The following is a 23,922-nucleotide window of genomic DNA, read 5'->3' as shown; positions in this document are numbered from 1 at the left end:
CCCTTCTAAGTACTAGAATAACCAACAAAGGTTCTAACTTCCCCCTATTAAGCTGATGAACAAAGCAAACACAACCAAAGACCTTTGGAGGAATAGTATATGAATTTTTACCTTGCAAAACCTCTGAAGGACTCTTAAACTCTAAAGTCCAAAGTGGCATTCTGTTAATAAGATATGCAGCAGAAAGAATAGCATCTCCTCAGTAAGGTTTGAGAATATTCATTGTAAACATAAAAAACTTAGCAACCTCAAGTAAGGGTCTATTTTTTTCTCTTAGACACTCCATTTTGAGCACTAATGTTAACACAACTAGTCTGATGCAAAATTCCATGTGACTTCAAATATTCCTGAAAAACTCCATTCATATACTCTGTGCCATTATCAGTTCTCAGTATTTTAACATGAGCATTAAACTGGGTGCTAATCATTTTGTAAAACTACTGAAAACATGAAAATACTTCATTTTTCCCTTTCATCAGATATACCCAAGTTAACCTACTGCAACAATCAATAAAGGTCACAAACTATCTATAACCCGATAAAGACACAGTTTGAGTAGGCTCCTACACATCAGAATGGATAGTCATAAAAAAAACTAAAGCCTTATTATTTATTGCAGGATAAGATTGTCTAGTATGTTTGGCAAACTCACAAGCATCAAATACTTACAATTCAGTTTTGCATTGCTTAAACAAAAGAGGATAAAGTTTCTCTAAAACAGTAAATAAAGGATGTCCAAATTTCCCATGCCACTGGATAATTTATTCCTCAGCACCCATAGACTGTCCTAACAAGGCCTGATCAACACAATCATTCAATAAATATAGCCCATCTTGCAGTCTACCACTGCCAATCGTTCTCCCTATTATCAATTCCTGAAATACACAGTGAGTGGGAAAAAATTCAATTTTGCAGTTGAGAGCTTTTGTGATAGAACTAATAGACAGAAGATTAATAGGAAAGCTAAGCACATGTAAGACAGAACTAAGACTTATAGTAGGAGTGCATTTAACAGAACCTGTTCCAGAAACATTAGATAAGGATCCATCCACAGTGTGAACTTTTTCTTCGCCTGAAAATTGAGAATAGAATATGAATTTATTCGAAGAGTCTTTCATATGTTTGTTTGCTTCAGAATCTATAACCCAAAATAAATTATTATGATTGGCAAGAAAAGCATTACCTGAGTTGACAAAGTTAGAAGAGGCAACTGTAGTGAATTATGATTCAAGCTGTGACAGAAATCGCCTTAGAGTCTGTACTTCTTCATTGGAAACATCCCAGTGACAGCACTATCTTCAGAAACACTTACAACCTTAGATACATTTGTTTGTTGTCTAGCGGAGCCCAACCTTTTTCCTTCACGCCCTTTAGTTGGGAGGCCATGCAGCTTCCAACATTGTTCTTTGGTGTACCAGGATTTCCCACAGTAGTCACAATGCAGGTGATCCTTATCTGATGGACCATGTGACTGTTCTCGTAAGGAATTGATCATGACACTCCTTCTGCTCTCCTCCTGCTGAACATAAGAATATGTCTGTCTTAAGGTGAGCAAAGGATCCTTACCAAGTACTTGGACCCGAATCTGATCATACTCCACATTTAGCCCAGCAAGTGTAGAAAGAGATGATTCTTCTTGATTTCAATTAATCTGTGCATGGGTATATATATACAATTGATTCCTATAATTGTGTTCCACTAATTAGGAAGAAATCCTAAATAAGAAATCCTAAATAGGAATACAGAATACAGAATATACAAAGAAATAATATAGTGATTGACTTTCCATAACACTTCCCCTCAAGTTGGAGCATAGATGTTAATCATACCCAACTTGTTACAAATATAGTCAATCCTAGCTCCATTCAGAGCTTTTGTGAAAATCTCTCCTAACTGCTCTCTAGTTTTTATGTGTTCTGTTGAGATGATTTGTTGTTGAATCTTTTCACGAATAAAGTGATAATCAATCTCAATATATTTGGTCCGCTCATGAAACACCGGATTAGAAGCAATATGGAGAGCAGCCTGATTATCATCACACAATTTCGCAGGTAGGGAGGTCTTAAAACCTGTCTTATCTAGTAATTGAAGTATCCATATTACCTCACATACTAATTGTGTCATGGCTCTATATTCCGATTCAGCACTAGATCAAGAAACTACACTCTGCTTCTTACTTCTCCAAGACACCAAATTTCCTCCAACAAAAACACAATATCCAGTAGTTGACCTCCTGTCTACCTTAGATCCAGCCCAGTTGGCATCTGAAAAACATTCAACATTCAAATGCCCGTAATTACCATATAACAAACCTCTTCCTATAGTGCCCTTCAGATAACACAAGATTTGTCCCAAGAATTCCCAATGAGCAACAATTGAGGAAGACATAAACTGACTAACCACACTAACGGCATAAGCAATGTCAGGATGAGTGACTGTAAGGTAGTTCAATTTTCCTACCAATCTCCTGTATCTCTCTGGATCTTCAAATAACTCCCTATCCTCTGCTAACAGTTGTAAATTTGGACTCATTGGTGCACTGCAAGGCTTAGCACTTAATTTTCCTGTATCTGTCAATAGATCGAGGACATATTTTCTTTGAGACAAAAAAATACCCTTCTTACTTCTCATAACTTCAATACCCAAGAAATACTTTAACAATCCCAAGTCTTTGGTCTGAAATTGGGTTTGGAGGAAGGTTTTAAAAAATGAAATACCTGCAGAGTCACTCCCAGTGATGACAACGTCATCCACATAGACTACCAGGAAAATTAGATCAGCCTCAGATTGCCTATAAAATACTGAGTGATCACACTTACTCTTTTGCATACCAAATTCCTATACTGCTTCACTGAATCTCCCAAACCAGGCCCTAGGACTTTGTTTCAAGCCATAAAGAGACTTCCGAAGCCTATAAACTTTACCCAACTCCCCCTAAGCAATAAACTCAGGTGGTTGCTCCATATACACCCCCTCCTGAAAATCACCATGAAGGAAAGCATTCTTAATATCCAATTGGTGCAGTGGCCAATCATATGTAGCTGCTAAAGAGATACACAAGCGAACAGAAGTAAGTTTAGCTACAGGAGAAAAAGTGTCAGAGTAATCAACCCCATATGTCTGAGCATATCCTTTTGTCACAAGGCGTGCTTTTAACCTAGTCACAGAATCATCAGGATTTACCTTTACTGTAAATACCCATTTGCAACCAATAACTTTCTTACCAGTGGACAAAAGCAACAGTTCCCATGTACCATTAGCATCTAAAGCCTCCATTTCCTCTTTCATAGCAGCACACATGCCAGGATGAGACAGCGCCTCACCAACAGTTTTAGGGATAGGAACAGAGTCTAAAGAAGTAACAAAACACCGAGAACTAGAAGACAATTGATTACAAGAAACAAAAGAAGAGATAGGATAAGTGCATGAACGCTTACCTTTACGAAGAGCAATGGGTAAGTCTAGATCAGAATCATGATCAGTGTGAGGTACAGGATCTCCCAACGAAGTAACTGGTGGAGGATCTGAGTTAGGAATCTCCAATCTCCTGGAATAAACATGAACAACGGAAGGTCAAGTAGGTCTAGAGACAGAAGGAACAGGCTGTAGGAGAGGACTAGACATTGGTTGGACAGTATATATTAAAATATCATCCTCCTCCCCCTAACTCTCATACACAGATGATTGAGAAAAGAATGGAGTGTACTAAAAGAATATGACATCTGTAGAAACAAGATAACGATTAAGAGTATGAGAGAAACAGCGGTACCCCTTTTGGAGCCGGGAGTATCCAAAGAAGACACATTTGAGAGAATTCGGATCCAATTTAGTAACCTGTGAATGAGCATCACGCACAAAACAGGTACAATAAAAAATACAGGATTCAACAGGGAACAAAGATTTTATAGAAAAAAAAAGCAGTATAAGAAATATCTCCATTAAGGACAGAAAATGGCATACGATTGATCAAAAAACATGCCGTAGAAACTGCATCCGTCCAAAAGTGTTTAGAAACTTCATGTGAAAAAGAAGAGCACGAGTTACCTCAAGAAGATGCCAATTTTTTCTTTCAGCCATATAATTTTGGGATTGGGTATCAACACAGGAAGACTGATGAAGAATGTCATTTTGTGTCATATAATACTGAAATTGTACTGAAAAATATTCTTTTGCATTATCACTTCTTAATATGCGCACAGAAATATTAAATTGAGTTTTGATTTCATTACAAAAGGCACAAAAAATAGAAAATAACTCAGAACGATTCTTCATTAAATATAACCAGGTAACACGAGAGTAATCATCAATAAAAGTAACAAAATAACAAATCCAGTTTTAAAAGTAACGGAACAAGGACCCCAAACATCAGAATGAACTAACTCGAAAGGGGATGAAGCCCGTTTGTTGACTCTAGACACTGAAGGCAAACGATGATATTTTGCAAACTGACACGATTTATATTCTAGTACTGATAAAGACTGAAACTGAGGATACAGCTTCTTCATGGTAGACAAAGAAAGATGGCCCAATCTACAATGAGCTTCAAGAGGTGTTAAGGTACTGGAGCAAACAAGCGACCGCGGTACATGATTTTCCAGAATGTAGAGACCACCTGACTCACGTCCTCTACCAATAATCTGCTTCGTCGTAAAATCCTAAAAAAAACACTAGTCAGGAAAAAGTGAAACATAATAATTTAAGGTACGAGTCAATTTACTAACAGAAAGTAGATTAAAAAAAAAATTTTGATAAACACAAAACAGATGACAAAGAAATTGACGAAGTCGGGTTCGCAGTTCCAGAACCCATGACACAAGAAGTATAACATCGGCTAAAGTAACAGTAAAGGAAGTGAGATTAGACTGAAAAGCAGATAGAAGACTAGAATTACCTGTCATGTGATCTGTCGCACCAGAATCAATAACCCATTTGGATGAGGAAGACACAAGGCATGTAGTGAATTTATCTGACTCAGCGATCGCAATAACAGGAGAACTGGTAAGCTTTAGAGATGCCTAATACTGGGAAAACTGTGCAAAATCCTCTGCAGATACCAAAATAGTTTTCTTAGAAGAAGATACTGTAGAATCCTTTGTCGCCATATTTGTCATCTTTGATCGTTGATTTTTCCTCTGAAGTTGCGAACTATTACATTTTGTATGGCCAGGCTCATGGCAATAATAACAAATGATTCCTCTTTAGTCCTGATTAGAACTAGCCTCCCCATTATGCTGATTACCTCTGTTGCCTATAATTCCTCCTCTACTTCCTCTTCTATTACCCTGTTGTCCATTTGGATTACGGCTAATAAGAGCACTACTGGCAGGCTGTGAACATTGAGTACTCTCTGTACGAAGGACCCGTGTAAACGTTTCATGCAAAGAGAAAATCTTGGAACTGGAAAGAATCTGAGATTTAGCGGTCTTATACTCTGAAGGAAGGCCTGCAAGAAAACTCATAAAAGCCAGTTGCTCCCGTTGGGCTTGCTGAACTTTCACATCAGAACTAAAAAGCAACAATACATTAAGTTCCTCATATACCCGTTTAAAATCCATAAAATAAGCCGTGAGAGACTTATTCTCTTTCTCAGCACGGTAGAATGCCTTACAAACATCATAAATACGGGAGATATTCCCTTTACCAGAATACAGAAAATCTAAATAATCCATCAATTCCTCAACAAATTCACAGTGATTAATTAAACTAATTACCTCACTGTGCCAAGTTTGCCGCATATCATCAGTAGGTGAGTCTTTAGTAAGGTGATCATCCTTATTAATGCTACGCAAATAGATCCTAACAGCCTTACTCCACTCCAGGTAATTCGAACCATTAAGTTTGTATTCTGTGATCTTAGTCATCACTGGAATCACATTAGAAATAACATTCTTATTGTCTGCCATTTGTTGAGATAAAGAAAACTAACCGAAATGCTAATCCAAAGTGCTTATAGCCACAAAATAACCCAAAATCACAAATCAAGCAAATACCGAAATAGGATCTGAAAGCCAAACCTCAGAAGTCCTTTAATGGTGTACTGGATTAGGCACCAGCACACAGTGGTGAAATGAGGGGGTTGAGGTGACGGAGACGATGCTGATCGGAGTCGAAACGGCCAGCGGACGAGCCTTCACGCGCAGGCGAATGAAGAAAGGGCGAGAACCTGAGTTGGGCGCGTGAGCCTCACACGCTTGGATTCCGGCGACAGGATCAGAGGGGACGGCTGGTCGACGGCCAAGGTCTCTCCTGAGCTAGGTGGTGAGAACAAATAGTCACCCTAGATAGATGACCTGCTCTGATACCATGTAGAAAGAGATAATTATCCTTAATTTTAATTAATCTGTACATGGGTGTATATATACAATTGATTACTATAATTGTGTTATACTAATTAGGAAGAAATCCTAAATAAGAAATCCTAAATAGGACTACAGAATACAGAATATACAGAGAAATAATATAGTGATTGACTTTCCATAACAGCAAGAAAATCATATATGCACTCCTTCTCAATCAATTTCTGGAACTTAACTGCATCAGCCGGACATGAAGCCTAAAAGTCCTGATAGAAATCCAACCCTTGCATAGACCACTCAATTCTGCATAATATTGAGCAACAGTCAACTCACCTTATTTCATTCCATGAACCTTGTTCCTAAGCTCATAAACTTATGCATCATTCCCAACTTGAGAATAAGTCTAAGAAACAACAATCCAAATGGTAGTTGCACTGTCCAACAGTATATATCCACGAGCTATATGAGGTTGCATAGAATTGATGAGCCATGACATAACAAGAGAGTTCTCCGACTCCCACTGATTGTAGGTAGAACTAGCACTTTTTGGCTTTTTCTTATCTCCAGTGATATACCCCTACAGTCCTCTAGCCTGAATGAACCTTAGACAGGATCTAGACATGCCAAATAATTAGTTCCATCCAACTTTACAGGACTAATTTGTAAATAGGGATTATCACTGACAAATCCAGCTTTTGTTTCAGAGGCTTCCTTCTTTCCATCAGTCATTTTTCAATTAACGGAATAGGTACTGAGGCAGAAAGCAAGAAATTGGGCAACAGAAGGTACCAAAAAAATAAATATGCAAACCAGGTGTGGAAACACGTTGGTCAGAGGCGCGCCAAACAGAAAAGGTCATCGGCAAGAGGGACGGCCAGAGAAATCACCAGAAAAAGGGTGCATGTGCCGGCAAGTGAAGAATGACGCGAGGCTTCTAGAGGTGCGTGAGCTCACGCACTTCACAGGACGGTGGCGGGACTCCGGGCGTAGGCCGATCGGTTGGTGTCCTTCTTCCTCAGGTAGGTGGTGACAGTCACCTCCCTTCCTAGAACGATGTAGAAGCTTGACCCACCAAAAAAAAAACTACCCAGAACTACACTGTTCACGCCAAAAAATTTTGGCACAGCTCTGATACCATGCAAAAGACAGAGAATTTAGAGAATTTCTTTTATATTTCTTCATACAAAAATGATTCACAAGAATTCTAATTTATATACAAAGGCTATGACTAAATAGAAAACTATTAAATATAATGATTCCTAATTATATTCTAATTTACAGCTAATTTATACTAATTAAGGGATTTACACTAATTAAGGGATTCTAACAATTATTAAAAGGTATCACATCAAAACAATCCTACAAGTTTTAATTTTGTATTTCTCGATTGGAAGCCCATTCTAAGATATAGGAGCAAGATAGATTTATTAGTACAAGAAAAACCTGCTCATAACTGGAATGGAGATCAATCTCAAATATAAACCATTCATCAAGATATGAACACAAAATTTGGGTTATGAGTTATCCGATGGAAGTGATCTATTATTCCTCATACTTTCAATAGTTAGCTTTGAACCTATTACATGTAGGAACACCTCAACATGATTGTGCTAAATGAACCATGACCATCTGTATTCTTCAAAACATACACACTCCAGAATGGTTTAGTGAAGAGAGTGGAAACATCAAATGCAATAATGGTAAAGATTTTGACATCCAATGAATGGAGTAAGTGGACTTGCTGCACAAACATCAAACTGTAATCAAAATGATACCAAACTGGCAAATTCCATGTAATTGGGGAATATATATTTAAATGAATGAATAAACATTTTACTCAATGGAACATAGAGCATATTAAAAATATTCAACAAAAATCAGTTTGTACTTACAGATAAGTGTAAGATTACTACAGTTAGATCTCTGAAAATTATGTGTGTGTGTGTGTGTGTGTGTGTGTGTGTGTGTGCACGTGTGTGTGTGTGTGTATTAACCAAGAAAATTGATGTGATATACCTGAGAAGAGGTGCAAATATGAAGGAAGGTGAAAATGGACAGGATACAAAGGCTGTTCAGTGCTCAATCACCTTCATAACTGCAATTCCGTAGTAGAGCACTGACAACATGACGTGTTGAATCATCATTTTCCACTAGAAGAACTTTCAGAGACCTAATAGGGAGAAACCTCTCCCAGCGTATGACAGAATTTTGAGATTGTTGTTGCGCTATCTGGAACCCATCATAGACCTGAACTGCTCCTCCAGGCCCATGGTTTTCTTCATCAGGTGCATCATCAACGCTATTATCATCTTCCTCAGATAAGCCTAAATCCTGACCCTCACCCATCACTCCATTCCTAGCTTCCTTCTATCTACAATACATTCAGTTCTTACCATCAGCCAACCCTTTCTCGCCCACCGCACTAGCAACCATCAACCAGTTTCAAAAAGACCATTGATGAGGTATGCATAGGATTGCATAGACAAGATACTCGTTTTTAATTTACTATTACAAGTAGATGCCGTTTTCGCCATAAATCAAACTCTACAAACACAAGCCATTCAACAGAATCCCAATCCAATAAATGTTTTCAGCAATCAACATTAATTATAGAACTAAGAAAAATGAAAAGATTCATCAAATCCCAAATCATGCTCCAGCTAACATCATTTCACAAAAAGCAACTAGAAACTCAATGCCCATCCCCACTATGTATAACTCTAGCAGAAATGAAAAATATCACTTTGCATTTCTACTGGGGATAAAAAAGAAGATATTAGTTCATGCCAGAAAAAGAAAATAACATTTCATACACTGACAATATATATTCCCATTAGCATGGAAATATACTAAATAAAATCTCTCTTCCACCATCAAAATCTCTTGGACAACAACTTAAAGCCCCAAAACTATGCAAACTGATAATGGAAAGATTTTAACTGCATTTCTGCACTACTTGAATACAGAATCCTTATATATTAACAGAACCTTGATTTCCAATATTTTAGCAGCTAAAATAGGAGGGAAAAGAAAGACAAATGAACAAATTATCCTCTTTTTAGAACCAATTTTTTTTTAAAAAAAAAAAAAAGGATGCAGATAAAAGAAAACAATTTTCACTCATATATCAAAAGAAGTACACAAAATTGGATCTAATGACATATGCCGCCTCTAAACCAGAACATGAAAATTTAAAATAAATATTTCAGTTTCCTTTTCTTTCCTTAAATTTTCTCAGCAACCAAACAAAGTAGATATGTACATTAACAGAACTTCCTCAAATAAATTTAAAAAATAAATAAATAAATAAATAATATTTCTAATACACTATAATCCGAAATGAGAAAATGATACCTTCTTGAGAGATTCTCGAGAGAGGACATATGCAACATAACTCCATTATCTGAGCACGAAGCCGATTAGAAAGGGAAGAATAACAATCTGCTTCAAAAAAAAAAAAAAAAAACTTGAAATCCAAATGGTCAAAATGAATGTATTAGTGCTAAGAATAAACACAAAAACTTCTAATCACGATTTCGAAAACCGCTTTCAGTATTCTTTTTGCTTTTCAAAAACGTTGCAGGAAGGAAAAACAAGAACCTTGACTGGTTAAGAAATTTCGGAAACATAAAAGCCAAAAAAAAAAAAGTTTAGAGAGAGTGAGAGAGGTTTTAGAGAGAGAAAAAGAAGATATTATTGGAGGGGAGATGACGTGTAATAAGTAGAGGTCCAGAGAGGCTTCTTGTCCACGTGGAAGTGGCTCATGACAGATAGCCATCGATGATTGTCTGACGTGGACAAAATCTAAAGCTGGGAGTTCGTGAGTTGAGGACGATCCTCTAGATCTGTGGATGGAAACGTGGCTGGTCTCCTAAGCAGTTAAAGGTCTCAGCTTTGGTTGACATTCCTTTGCTTGCACGGTGTCGTTGGATTCGTAAATAAAACCGATATTTGATTTACTGAAATGACAAAATTGCCCTTTTTTCTCATCACCTTATCCTTTTTCATTTTCTTTTTTATTTTAATTTTTTTTATAAATAACAGACCCACTTACCCACTTGTCCATGTTATTTTTTATTATTTTTATTTAAAAAGAAAAAAAAAGAAAACAACCTAATATCTATTTTTTGAGTGTTGCGGAGGAAATTATACTGGAGGAAATTTCAATTGTGGCACTCACTTGTATATAATTTTATTTTTATTATTAGATTGATATATTAATTATTATATTTTTATTTCTTTTAATTTTATTAATAATTTATCTGAGAATCATTTTATGTCATTGATCCAACTACTTATTAATTATAGTCATTATATTTTTAAAATCATCTAAGAGTTTATTTAAAATTATTAACAAGTTATCTCATTATTTCCAACCAACATTCCCTTACATTATTGCTAGTAGTGGTGTGTGATTTCGATTTAGTTTTAGGTCTGCTTAAGAATTAGAATTGAACTAAAATTTTGATAAGATTTTAATTCAGTTCTTTATTATTTTAATTTCGGTTTGATATAGTTTCAGTTCAGTTCAATGCGATTTCGTTTTGATTCTTGATTTTTAAAATAATTTTATGTACTTATGTTCTTAAAATCTTTTAATTATTTCTTAATTATATAATTTTTAATCATAAGGTGCATAGATAATTTAGAATTAAATATACTATATAATCTATATTTTAACTATTTATTAATTATATAATATTTAACTATGAATTAATATATATATATATATATATAGTATAATAATATATTTATAATTAATAATTATGAGGTAATTTAATATATTTATAACTATAATTATTAGGAAAATATAAAAAAAAATATATAATATTATGTTATATTTAATTTATAATTTTATATACATATATAAATATATATAATTAAATTAAAAGTATATAATACATCTAAAAAATATAGAAAAATATGTGTATAAATTCGGCTCTCGATTCATTTTTTATATCGTTCTAAAATATCAAAATAACTTTGGTTTGATTTGTTACAATTCCTATTGGTATAGTTCTTCAATTCGGTTCGAGATTCCGAGAACCGTGCGCAACCCTAATTGCTAAACCACTCCCAACCATTGAGCGAAAGCTCAATATTACATTAATGGCGTTTTTAATGACATAAATAATTAAGTGAATTGAAAAACTACTCTAAGTGCCCTTTTCAATGGCATTGATGGAAGAGAAAGCCATGTCTTGCTTACTACTGTGGATGACACTCTCCGCTTATTTTGCTGCAGTTCTTAGTTTTAGTATTCTTGGGTATGTCCATGTTTCATCGTCTTCTTGTTTATGCTTATTCCTCTCTAGTGTTGTCTAGATATTCTCTGTGGCTAACTGGGCAGATGATGCTACTAATCATTGCCAAATTTGGATGACTCTCTCATATCTCCATGCAGCATGAAAGCAAACTGTCACAGCCCGTCTTGCTGATGCTACATCTAAATTGATTTGGCTTCGTTGGTTACTTGGAGATATGAGTATTACTCATTACTCTGCCATTATTATCCACTGTGATAACAGAAGTGCAATCCAGATTGCTTATAATGCTGTGTTTCATCAGAACAGTAAATACATTGAGATTGATCTTTATTTTGTGCATCATCATGCTATTCAAGTTACTCTGAACCTAAAACTCTGTTTCAGTTTCCTCTACCAATCAAACTACTGATATTTTCGCCAAGACTCATCTTCCTAGTCGTTTTTATGAGCTAGTTAACAAACTCAGGCCAGCATCTGCAATATCACCCTGAGTTAGGGGGCAGTGTTAAGCATAATCATGGGGATTACATAATCATGCTATTTTAGACTTTGCATTCAAATGTCATTAAGATTCAAGTGATTTGCTTTAAGACAATTTCCTCGCTTTCATTTTGGAATTCTTAAACTCTAATCACTGGATTGTCCCTTGGAGTTGCAAATTCTGATACAACCACTTAATTGGATGTGGAAGCTAGATTTGCAGCTAAAGATTGTTGAACTGCATAAATCGGCTTGGCAAATCTGTAGACCTTGAGGATTGCAGCTGGCATACATTAAGCTTGATTGCAAATGTCTACTCCTGTTTTTGGCTGACAGGTTCCCAGGTTTCAACAAGAGGTGCCAAGATACTAATTGTGTGGCCAATATCTGGTCTTTGGCAAGGTTCAGGATTGGTGCAGTGCCCTGCTATTTCGGCTACTTTGCAAACACTCACCCAGGTATCCTTCTCAGGATCGAGAGTTTTATCAATGATTTCTATTGGGATTTTCTCCTTGTTGACAAGGACCCCATGCAACCATGTCATCAAATGCATAAATATCCACCCTTTGTCTTCCATTGTATAATCTAAAGCTTTCTTTCCAGTGACCATCTCCATTAAATTCACTCCAAATGCATACCGATCAACTTTTGTCGTTACTCTTCCAGTAGCTGTTCATTTTACTTACATTAAGTTGAAGTAAATAGAAAGTCGATAAGGAATTTAAGCAAAAACAAAAATTTGCACCAATCTCTTAAATAAAAGATAAAAGTACAAAAATTTTAAGCCTTCTCTTACCAGCATACTCAGGTGCAAGGTAGCCAAATGCTCCTGCCACTCTTGTCTCCAAGGAATGCTTATCATTAGGAATAATGTTAACCAAACCAAAGTCTCCAACCTTAGCTCTCATTTCATCCCCAATAAGTATGTTTGATGCCTTCAAATCCCTATGGATGAAACTCTGTTGAGCTAACCTGTGCAAATATTTCACTCCACGTGCAACATCCCATGCAATGCTAATCCTTTGCTTCCAAGTAAAAGGAAGGTAGCCGCGCTTTTTCCATTTGAATAAACGTTTTGCTAGAGTTCCCTGTGGCATGCATTCTATACTAAGAACCCCTCATTCACTTTTATACAGTAACCCAAAAGATCAACCAAATGCCTGTGCCTCAATTTAGTGAGTACCTCTATTTCTGCCTGAAACCCATTCATTCCCTTTGAGCTCATTGCTGCAATTTCCATCCTCTTCACAGCAATCTTAGTCTTGTCATGCAATTCCCCTTTCTAAACCACACCAAAACCTCCCTTACCCAAAGTATTATTTTCACTGAAATTATCTGTTACCTATTGAAGAACTTCTATTGAAATCATAACGTTTACAGCCCTAAGAACTTCTCCCTCATTTATGATGCAGCCTCTCCCATTCTTATCTGACACATTCTTCACCTCCTCAAACTTCTCGTAGTATTTTTTGATACTACGATTACAAAAGAAAAAAGCAATAAGTATTACAATTGCAATGACAAACTGGCAATAATTTGGGATGATGTTGTTCTTGGTGTGCCCTGATTGGAACTCCGGTTCATCTCAAGCAGATATTTGCCTGGCATAGTTATTAACTTCACGGAAGATGCAAAAGCTAGGATTTTACCGTTAGATTGTTGTTAGAGACATCAAGAACCTAGAGTTGAGTCAGCTTTGTCAAGCTATCAGGAATGGAATCCTCCAAGCTATTATCATTCAAATACAATTTCCTGATAAAACAAAGGGAATATGTTTCTCACAAGCTTCTCTATGTGATAACAAAAACAGAGAGGTAAAAAATAGAGTGAACTTTTAATAAACAGATTATAGGCACACGAAAATATTGATCTGAATACTATAAATTTATTAATCTCTAGATCATACTTAAATACATAAAAAATATAATTGAATGCCAACATTTTAGGCACTACCACTACTACTGAAACAACTCACACTTTATCTTTATCCCTTAATACTAGGACACATAGCAACAACTAGAAAACTGAATTTGACTAAGTAAAAACAATAATACTTGGACTCTTGAATAAAGGAAATAAACTGAATAATTTCTGCATTATACTTTAACACTCCCCCATAATGCAGAAATTTACAACCCCTAACATATTTCTTAAATACTCAAACTTTGCTAAAGGAAGTGCCTTAGTAAATAAATCTGCAAGCTGTTCATTTGTGTTGCAATAGACGATCTTAATACTCCCATCAGCCACTAAATCCCTTATGAAGTGGTGTCGAATTTCAATATGTCTAGAACGACTATAGTGCACTGGATTTTTTGTCATAGCAATGGTTGACTGGTTGTCGCGAAAGATAGTTGTTCCACCTGCTTGCTTTTGCTTCATATCATTAAGTATTCGCTGTAACCAAATTGCTTGACAAGCTGCTGAAGTGACAGTTATGTATTCAGCTTCTGATGAAGATAGGGCAGTAGATGGTTGCTTCTTTGAATTCCAACAGATAGCACTTGAACCAAGATGGAAGACATAACCAAATGTGCTCTTTCGATCATCAAGGGAACCTGCCCAATCATTATCGGAAAAACCACACAACTCAAGATTGTTAGCATTAGAGTACCAAAGTCCATAAGAGCTAGTTCCCTTCAAATATCTAAGTACCCTTCTAGCAGCTCCATAATGGATTTTAGTTGGGTTTTCCATGAATCGCGATAAAAGGCTAGCAGCTTGCATAATATCTGGCCTAGTGTTGGTAAGATACAATAAGCTACCAATCAAACTTCGATAAGTATGGCCATCAATTTTGTTTTCCCCATCTTCTAGACTGAATTTCTGATTAGTGTTGACTGGAGTCTTCACTGGATTACAATCTTGCATTTGAAACTTCATAAGTAGATCTTTGACGTATTTCTTTTGAGAAAGAAAAATTTCAGCATCGTTTTGAGTGACTTCCAGCCCCAAAAAATAGCTCATCAAACCTAAATCAGTCATCTCAAACTCACTAATCATTGATTTTTTAAAATCCTCCATCAAGGCAAAATTATTAGTGGTATAAATCAAATCATCCACATATAAACATACAATAAGTACCTCATTAGCCTTTCCAGTTTTGACATACAAATTTGGCTCACTTGCACTCTTTTGAAAGCCAAGCTTATTGAAGTGTCCATCAATCCTTGAGTACCAGGCCCTTGGCGCTTGCTTAAGGCCATACAATGCTTTCTTGAGCTGATAAACCTTCTGTTCTTGCCCTTTAACTTCATAACCTGTAGGTTGATCTACATACACCTCTTCATCCAAAAAACCATTCAAGAATGCTGATTTTACATCAAATTGATATACATTCCACTTATGGTGTGCAGCAATAGCTAAAACAGTTCTAATGGTGTCAAATCTAGCTATAGGTGTAAAGGTGTCTTCAAAATCAATACCTTCTCGCTGCATGTAGCCTCAAGCAACCAACCGTGCTTTGTATTTCTGTGTCGAACCATCAGGTCTGAATTTGATCTTTTACACCCACTTTAAACCAACCGTTTCTTTCCCATTTGGTAAGTCAACAAGCTCCCAAGTGTCATTCTTCTTCAAAGCGTTAATTTCCTCATCCATGGCTGCACACCATTCTTTCATCTGGACTGCATCTTCAAAACAACTTGGTTCTTGAGCTGATGCAAATTGACACCTATCAATCTCTTCATAGATTTCCTTTAAAGAACGCCATTTTCTTGGTGTAGTTGATGAAGAGCTTGAAGCTGTACAGTTGTGGGAATTTGTTGAAGTTGGTGGAGATGATGAACTTGGCGGAGTGGAATTTGATAAGTGAGAATCTTTGTCATCTGCTGGAAATGAATCACTATATTCTTGGAAATAATTTGAACAGCCCTGATCATTAGACCAATCCCATGCACTTTTCTCATCAAAAACAACATCACGACTAACAATTAGTTTATTAGTCGAAGGATCAAAACAGCGGTACCCTTTAGTTTCAGCGCTATAGCCAACAAATATGCATTTGACACTATCATCATCAAGTTTATGCCTTTTTTGATAAGGAATATGAACATATAAAATGCACCCAAAGACTTTAAAATGCGATACCTTTGGCTTCCACCCATGCCAAGCTTTAAAGGGCGTTTGATGGTGTAGTACTAAAGTTGGACTCTGATTGAGAATGTAGGCTGCCGTGTGTACTGCTTTCGCCCAAAAACACTTAGGCAACTCCTTAGCTTTAATCAAGCTCTTTGCCATCTCCACAAGACTTCTATTTTTTCTCTCGGCTACACCATTTTGTTGTGGTGTGTAGCTAGCTGTTAATTACCTTTGAATCCCAAATTCTACACAAAAACTATCAAATTCTTTTGAGAGAAATTCACCACCGCAATCTGTCCTTAAAATCTTCAAGGTATGGCCACTTTGCTTTTCAACACAACTCTTGAACTTCTTGAAAAAGGGTAGCGCTTCAGATTTTTCTTTTGCAAAATAGATCCAAGTGAACCTACTATAGTCAACAACAAAGACGATAAAATAAATGTTATTGTTAAGAGAAGGAATTCTCATTGGGCCACAGACATTTGCATGCACTAGTTCAATGGGTCTTGTTGCTCTTCTAGTCTTTCCCTTAGGAAAATCCTCTCGATGTTGCTTTCCAAAAAATACAACTTTCACAAATTTCTCCACCACCTTTAATTTGAGGCATCCCTTCCACCAAATTTTTATTAGATAAATCATACAAACTTCTGAAATTTAAATGCCCATACCTGTAGTGCCACAACCAATTCTGATCATCCAGAGAAGCTTTAAAAGCATGTTGTCCACCATCAAGTTGAAGAGGAAATAAGTTATTTTTGGTCATTGGCACTTTGAACAATAAATTTTTCTTGCTTGAATAAGAAAAAACAGCACAAGCCATATCCTCAAAAACAAGTGAGTAGCCTTCTCTAACAAATTGACCCACACTCAATAGATTTGAGTCAAGATGAGGAAGATAAAGGACTCTTTTAATGCATTTGTTGTCAGTTGAGTTTATTTGCACATCACCTTTACCACGTGCTTCATGAACCATGCCATCTCCCATCTTTACTGTGGTCTGAACTGATTTATCTATACTGGCAAAGGCTTCTAAGTTTGTTGTCATGTGACTACTACACCCGCTATCTACGAACCAGACATTGGGAGAACACACTGTTGCAGAATAACAAGCGAGAAATAGACTCTCATTTTCATCATTCGCTTCTTGTTTGGCGAACTTAGCAATTTTTTCATGCTTTTCCTTCAACCTGCAATACCTTTCAATATGGCCAAATTTATTACAGTAATAGCATTGAAATTTGCAAGGTTCACCAGTTTTCTCTTCCTCGTTGTGATTTTGATTTCGACCTCTAGAATGTCCACCAACTCTGCCACCTCGTTTTCCATGATAGAAATGACCACCACGGCCTCTTCTGTTGCTTACATTATTGCTTCTGCCACTGGACTCATTATTTCTATTAGATAGTTGCAGCTTAGAGTAAAAAGCATTTTCCATTGCTCCTCGATCATCGTATTGCTTCAACCTGTCTTCATGGGATTGCAAGGATCCTAATAGCTCATCAATAGTCAGCTCACTCAAATCATTTGCTTCTTCAATGGCTGCCACTATATGCTCATACTTTGTCACACCCTACCCCTCTGTAAGGCATAACATGATCCCATAGTATACCTAATGAATTACCAACTCCGTCTACTGATAACCCATTAAATACACTACAAGGGATTTTAAAAATTTTTCTTACTTCTTTTACAGTGGTGAGCACTATTTACAGGTGTGAAAGACTTTGGTGAACTGAAGTGAAACAACTAACTCATTTGATTTATTTGGAATATCTGTAAAATTTTTGGCAAGGTGCCATTTGTATTTTGGACAAAACAGTTCTTCAGAAAATCTGTAAAAAGCACTTCAAATCCACAGTGATTTTCAAAGACTAAGATACAAAAATATAACACAATTTTTACAAGCCAAATAACTCATAATTATTTTACAACTTTACTGTACAACTTAAATTTACAACTTCAATGTACAATTTAATTTACAACTGCTCAAAACCAAAAACAAAATGTACATACAGTGTCATACATTACAGTACAAAATGCAAAATATTGGTATACTCATTATACCAGGTAATCCCTCACTGGATGTATTAGCAGCCTAGTCTACTGCCCTGTCTGTCTCTCTACCTGCGACAGCAATAAAAAGCTATCGCTGAGACAATGTCTCAGTGGTGCACAACATTAACCAAATACAATTTTAATTCACAATTCATAAATCATATCAATAGTGGATACTTAAAACCATAGTTAAATTCAAGACAATGAATGTCATAAAGAATTTAAACTCCAATTCACAAATTATCAAAATTCATAATAACACAATTTAGTCAAATAGTTTAAGAATACCGTATTGCCAATTCATGCACAATTTGATCAAATAACTGAATAATACCTTTTTGTAAATCAATAACACAATTCGATCAAATAACTGAATAATATCGTTTTGCAAATCAATAACACAATTCAATCAAATAACTGAATAATATCGTTTTACAAATCAATAACACCATTCGATCAAATAATTGAACAATACAATGTTGCCAATCAATAACACAATTTAGGTCATGACACAAAATTTTCCATATATGCCGTGTTGTACACCACGACAAGACATACTCACCCCAATAATCGAAATCAATGAGGGAGGAAGCTAGCTATCTAATGAGAACTCATCCACACTCACCTCAGACTAGGAAGTCAAGAGGGAGGAACATAATCATACTCACCCCAGACTGATAAGTCAAAGAGGGAGGAATCATCACACTCACCCCATTAATGGAGGAGGAAATAGTATCAGTGTCATGCCAATTGTGAGTCAAAGCAATTCCAAACATTTTATTCAAATGATCCGTAAGAATCCAATAAATTTCCAAAGTTATAATCTCATTCACAAATGGCAATACAATTCGTAATTCATTTCAATTTCCACAAAAACCATTTCTGATGCTCTTGATCAATAAGTATCCATCAAATACCATTCAAACAGTTTCTCACAGTTTCAAATCATTTACAATACTTTTCAAGCAATAAATATCCATTCAAGTACATTTCCACAATTTAAAACAATAATATACAAGTAGTCATAATTTATTTCAATTGAAAATAATTCAAAAGAAATAGTTGCTGTGCACAAACACAATTTAAAACAATAATATACAAATAGTCAATATTTATTTCAATTGAAAATTTCAAAAGAAATAGCCGTTGTGCACAAACCTCTGATGGTATCCCCACAGTCCGGACTCGGTGTTTCCTTCCCTTTTCTTTGAGTCCTTGTTAGCGAGAAACACAATTTGAAGTGTTTGATTACTAAATTAAACTGTCTCTATCGATGGTGTTTGGTAAATAATGCACTGAACTCAATTATTCACTTAATCACCTAATATACCGACCCTCGTTGCGTTTTAGGTAAATTAGGTTTTAGTGTCGTTAATATGTCTCATTCGATAGGGTTTTAGGTTTGGTACGTTTTACCAAACTCGTTTCTATGTATACTACGTTTCCTTGCATTTTATTGCAATTTGTCGGATTCCGGGATACTGGTTTGACCTAGCCGGACGATCTAGTTCCCTCGGTTTTCGGGTCTCGTTCGAAACTACAAACTTGTAGATCTAGGTCTTATTGCACGCGGGGCAAAATTTCAGGTCAATCCGAGTTAAGTAGACCAAGTTATGGTCATTATACTATTGCTGGTCAAATGGTACCATTTTAGGTCAATTTTAGGTCAATTTGGTCAACTCTGATTCGGCCAGTTTTTGGACCCGAACTTGTGCAAGCTTTTTGACTTGCTTCTGGTCATTTCTGGGCTTTGGTGTCTTTATAAGACTTGTAGGTATGGGTCTTAACTATTCTTGGTTAAAATTTCAGGTCAATTGGACCTGGTTTGAGTGAGTTATGGCCTAAACACTCACTGCTGCCCAATTGGTCATTTTTCAGGTCCTAATTGCACCTAATCCGAATTGGTCATTTTCTTAGGTCACCTTGCAAGCAGAATTTTGGTATGGTTTCTCAATGAAAGTTGGCACATTTTGTGCCTAGTTTCACCTCAAATTGGTCTCATACCAATTGAGGTTACACATTTAAGGTTATAGGCTAAAATGTACACTGCCCTCACTATGCCTTTCACGCCCCACTTCAAACACACATTTAACTTGCAAAGTTTACTTCCATACCCTATCAATCTGTTTTGGTACATTACCAAAAGCATTATCTACTTTACATTAACATTATTTTGGGCAGATTACCATTACCCTCAACACACCAAATATCATTCACAATTACAATTTCTAATTACCATTACAAATACACCTAACCATTACAAATTTTACATACACTTTACAATATCAATCTACATACATCTCATCAACCTTCTAGGTCAATATTCTGCCCACACTTCCTTCAATATATACCATTACTCAAGTGTCCCCAAGTTGCATAAACCATTCTTCAACATTAAAGTGCCATCCAATTTACCAATTCCCATCCAAGTGCATAAATCACCATATAAACATGAAATAATTCACTAGGTTACTAATTCATCATGATCAACACCATTTCTCATCAATTATATGCACAAATATCTCATCAAAAACGTGACTCATGGCTGTCCAAAATGAAAACAACAATAACCCTTCAAACTCAAAATTTTCCTTCACCAAACCAACACCCATAACATGAACATAAACTTTAACAAAGAAATTCTCAAAAATGCAAACTTACCTTTAATTGTAACTTGCTAAACCTTCACCAAACTTCTCAAAATTGGTATCAATATCTTCCTTGTGATGTGTAGACCATTTTTCATAAAAGAACCTAAGTGTTTAGAGGTGGAATGGAGGGAGAGAATGAAGCTCATGCAAAACATCAATGGTGGTTCTCTTCTCTCTTAAATTCGGCCACTTTGAATCTAAAGGAGGAAGATGAATTACAGATGGTGAGATGAGTGTACAACTGCCCCATTATGTCTTTAATTTATTCCCTTAGTGGCCCACTCACATTATTTAACCATAATATAAGTTTAATGTTTTATTTACACCATTTCCACTCCATTTTTGGCTATTTATTTTAGGTACCACTAAACAAATTTTTCATTTCATTTTCTAAGTGTAATATTATTTATTTTTAATGGACATTTAGGTCAAAAGACACATCGGGATGTCAAATGACCATAATGCCCCTGTTCGGGTGGCATTCAGATTTTTGTATTAGGGTTTTGTGCATTTTTCGATTTCTCACTTTTCTTTGTACTAATTATTTAATTTTTCTTTGATCTTTCTAATGATATTTATTCTTCAATAAGGTTCTATTTATGTCCTAAAAATGTTTTCCAGGGTTCCTCGCAGTCCAGGGCCAGTCAACGGTCCACGCTGTGACTTCCCGGTGCGGTCACCCATCGCTAGGTTTCCTGGCTCACTTACTCGGTTACATTTCTTTGCTATGATTTTTCCTTTGTTTTTCTTGTATTTTCTTTTCTTGTATTTCAATATTTATGTCTCCTCTCTCATATCAAGGTACGGTTCTAGGCATCCTAGCTGTCCGGACAACACTGGTCACTGGAGCAGTAGAACGCACTACCGAACTTAGGGGTGTTACATACTTCTTTGGCAAACTCCTTAAAATTTTTTCAACCACCTTTTGATTAGACACATCCTCACCATACTTTCGCATTTGATTAACAATCTCTGACAGCTTTATAGAATAAGCTTCAAGAGACTCCCCATCTTTCATAAAAGAACTCTCGAAATTTCATCAAAGAGTTTGCAACTTGACAGTAATTACCTTTGTAGTACCTTGATAACGTTTTTGAAGCACATCCCATGCCTCCTTTACCTTGGTGGCTAATTCATTGAGAGGAAAAACAGCTTCATCTACAGCTTGTTGAATGAAGAAAAGAGCTTTTGCATCCTTCTTTTGAACCTCAGGTGAATTTTCATTATACCCCTCAGATACCAACTCCCATAAATCTTGAGAGATAAAGAGAGTCCTCATTTTTGTGCTCCAAGCATAATATCCACTGTCTTTGAAGATAGGAATAAAAGGAATTGATGGATTGATACCAACATTGCTGTTGGCCATGTGAACTCAATGTTGCTATTACTGATGCTCTGATGCTAGATGATAAAACAAAGGGAATATGTTTCTCACAAGCTTCTCTCTGTGATAACAAAAACAGAGAGGTAAAAAATAGAGTGAACTTTTAATAAACAGATTATAGGCACACGAAAATATTGATCTGAATACTATAAATTTATTAATCTCTAGATCATACTTAAATACATAAAAAATATAACTGAATGCCAACATTTTAGGCACTACCTCTACTACTGAAACAACTCACACATTATCTTTATTCCTTAAAACTAGGACACATAGCAACAACTAGAAAACTGAATTTGACTAAGTAAAAACAATAATACTTGGACTCTTGAATAAAGGAAATAAACTGAATAATTTCTACATTATACTTTAACATTTCCTCAGTGCTGTAACATTGGAAAATGCAGAAGATATTGATCCAGTAAAATGTTGCATCCCCAAATGCACTTCGATAATCCTCTTGTGTTTGTTGCACGTAACAAATGACCAATTCTTAAAGCATCATTGCCTTGCCAAAAATCAGACTATTTCTCAGGATACCCCAAAGCACCTGCAATCTCCAGCATTATAGTTACCTGTCGATCACAATGGGCTCCAGGAGTGCTCAAGCAGAAACGATTTCTACCTTTGTTTTCTACTATAATCCCATTTCGAAACTTAGGCATAGGACCTTGAAATTTTTTGTTTGATAAAGAAACACATTGCAACTTGGGAAATGAGACCAATGAGTCTGGCACAATCCCTGTAAGAGAGTTGTCTTTTAGCTTCACGTTAACTAAATACTTGCATTTTGAAAAATCTGGAATAAAACCTGTAAACTAATTTCTGTGGAGCCACGCATTCTCCAACTGTGTCATTGATGATAACACTTTTATGCTACCCGATAACCCCTTTTTCTTATTGTTAAGTTTCAAGTCTTGGATTGCTGAATTTCTAAAAAAAAGCAGGCAAAACTCCTGTCAAATTGTTGAAATATAAGCGCAGATGTTGCAAGCTGTGAAGGGAGGCAAATATGTCAGTTATATTCCCTTCGACATTGGCTCGATTTGCAACAAAAGTTATTAGGCCTCTAGATTGATTCAAATCAATAGGGATAGACCAAGAAGCTAAATTGGTATTATTGCCAATGACGAAGAATTGCAAGCCTGTTAGTCCTTGAAAGAAGCCTTGAGGGATACTGGTGAAGTTGTTATGGGCAAAAGACACTTCTCGGAGATCACTTAGATTAGCAGGGGAAGGGATGAGGCCAGACAGACGATTATACTGAACATGAAGGTATTGGAGCTTGGAGAGAGTAGATAGTTGGGATGGGAGGATACCAGAGAAGCTTCTATTGCAAATATTGATGCTGGTGACTAGGTTGGAGGTGTCACAGTTGACACCAGGCCACAAGCAATAGTAAGTGATGAAGGAACGGAAGCGTGAGAAACACAAGTTTATACCATTGAATTCAAAAATTTTCACCTAGGGTCACATGCATCATGCAAGATTTATTTTTATCTATTTGATTTCAATGATAAACAACATATTAAAACTCTTTTAATATGTTTTTGGATCTGTATTTGCCATTTAAGATTTTAAAATTAATCAGATTAATTTTAGAACCCTAGATTAAATCAAGAACGATTACACTAACCTCTTGATGCACTGCAGCGTGTCTGCGCCTTTGAGATTCGTCTTCAGGACACCAGATGTTGTCCCTCTAG

At 36.0% G+C, this 23,922-nt stretch overlaps 1 protein-coding gene and 1 pseudogene across 3 annotated transcripts in view; both read right to left on the bottom strand.

Moving 5' to 3' along the window:
- The window catches only part of LOC131168964 (two-component response regulator-like APRR7), a 33,730-nt gene extending 23,750 nt beyond the window's left edge, over window positions 1-9,980 (bottom strand). For 2 of the 3 annotated variants that reach the window (XR_009147377.1, XR_009147371.1), the window contains exon 1: window positions 9,651-9,980. Coding sequence is in view for 1 of the 3 variants with exons in the window: in XM_058143217.1 (XP_057999200.1) it covers window positions 3,438-3,547; window positions 3,770-3,939 (280 nt within the window). In the remaining 2 variants the exon portion in view is untranslated. Of the gene's footprint in view, window positions 1-3,437; window positions 3,548-3,769; window positions 7,380-9,650 lie in introns of those variants that run through there. The other variant, XM_058143217.1, reaches the window with a different exon arrangement.
- A 2,286-nt stretch (window positions 9,981-12,266) lies between these two features.
- Window positions 12,267-23,641, bottom strand: LOC110665108 (receptor-like kinase TMK4; annotated as a pseudogene).
- Window positions 23,642-23,922: the final 281 nt, after the last annotated feature.

Source organism: Hevea brasiliensis, chromosome 1 (assembly GCF_030052815.1).
Source record: "Hevea brasiliensis isolate MT/VB/25A 57/8 chromosome 1, ASM3005281v1, whole genome shotgun sequence".
NCBI lineage: Eukaryota > Viridiplantae > Streptophyta > Magnoliopsida > Malpighiales > Euphorbiaceae > Hevea > Hevea brasiliensis.
Note: the sequence above shows the minus strand (reverse complement) of the source record. Positions and strands in the feature narration are given on the sequence as shown.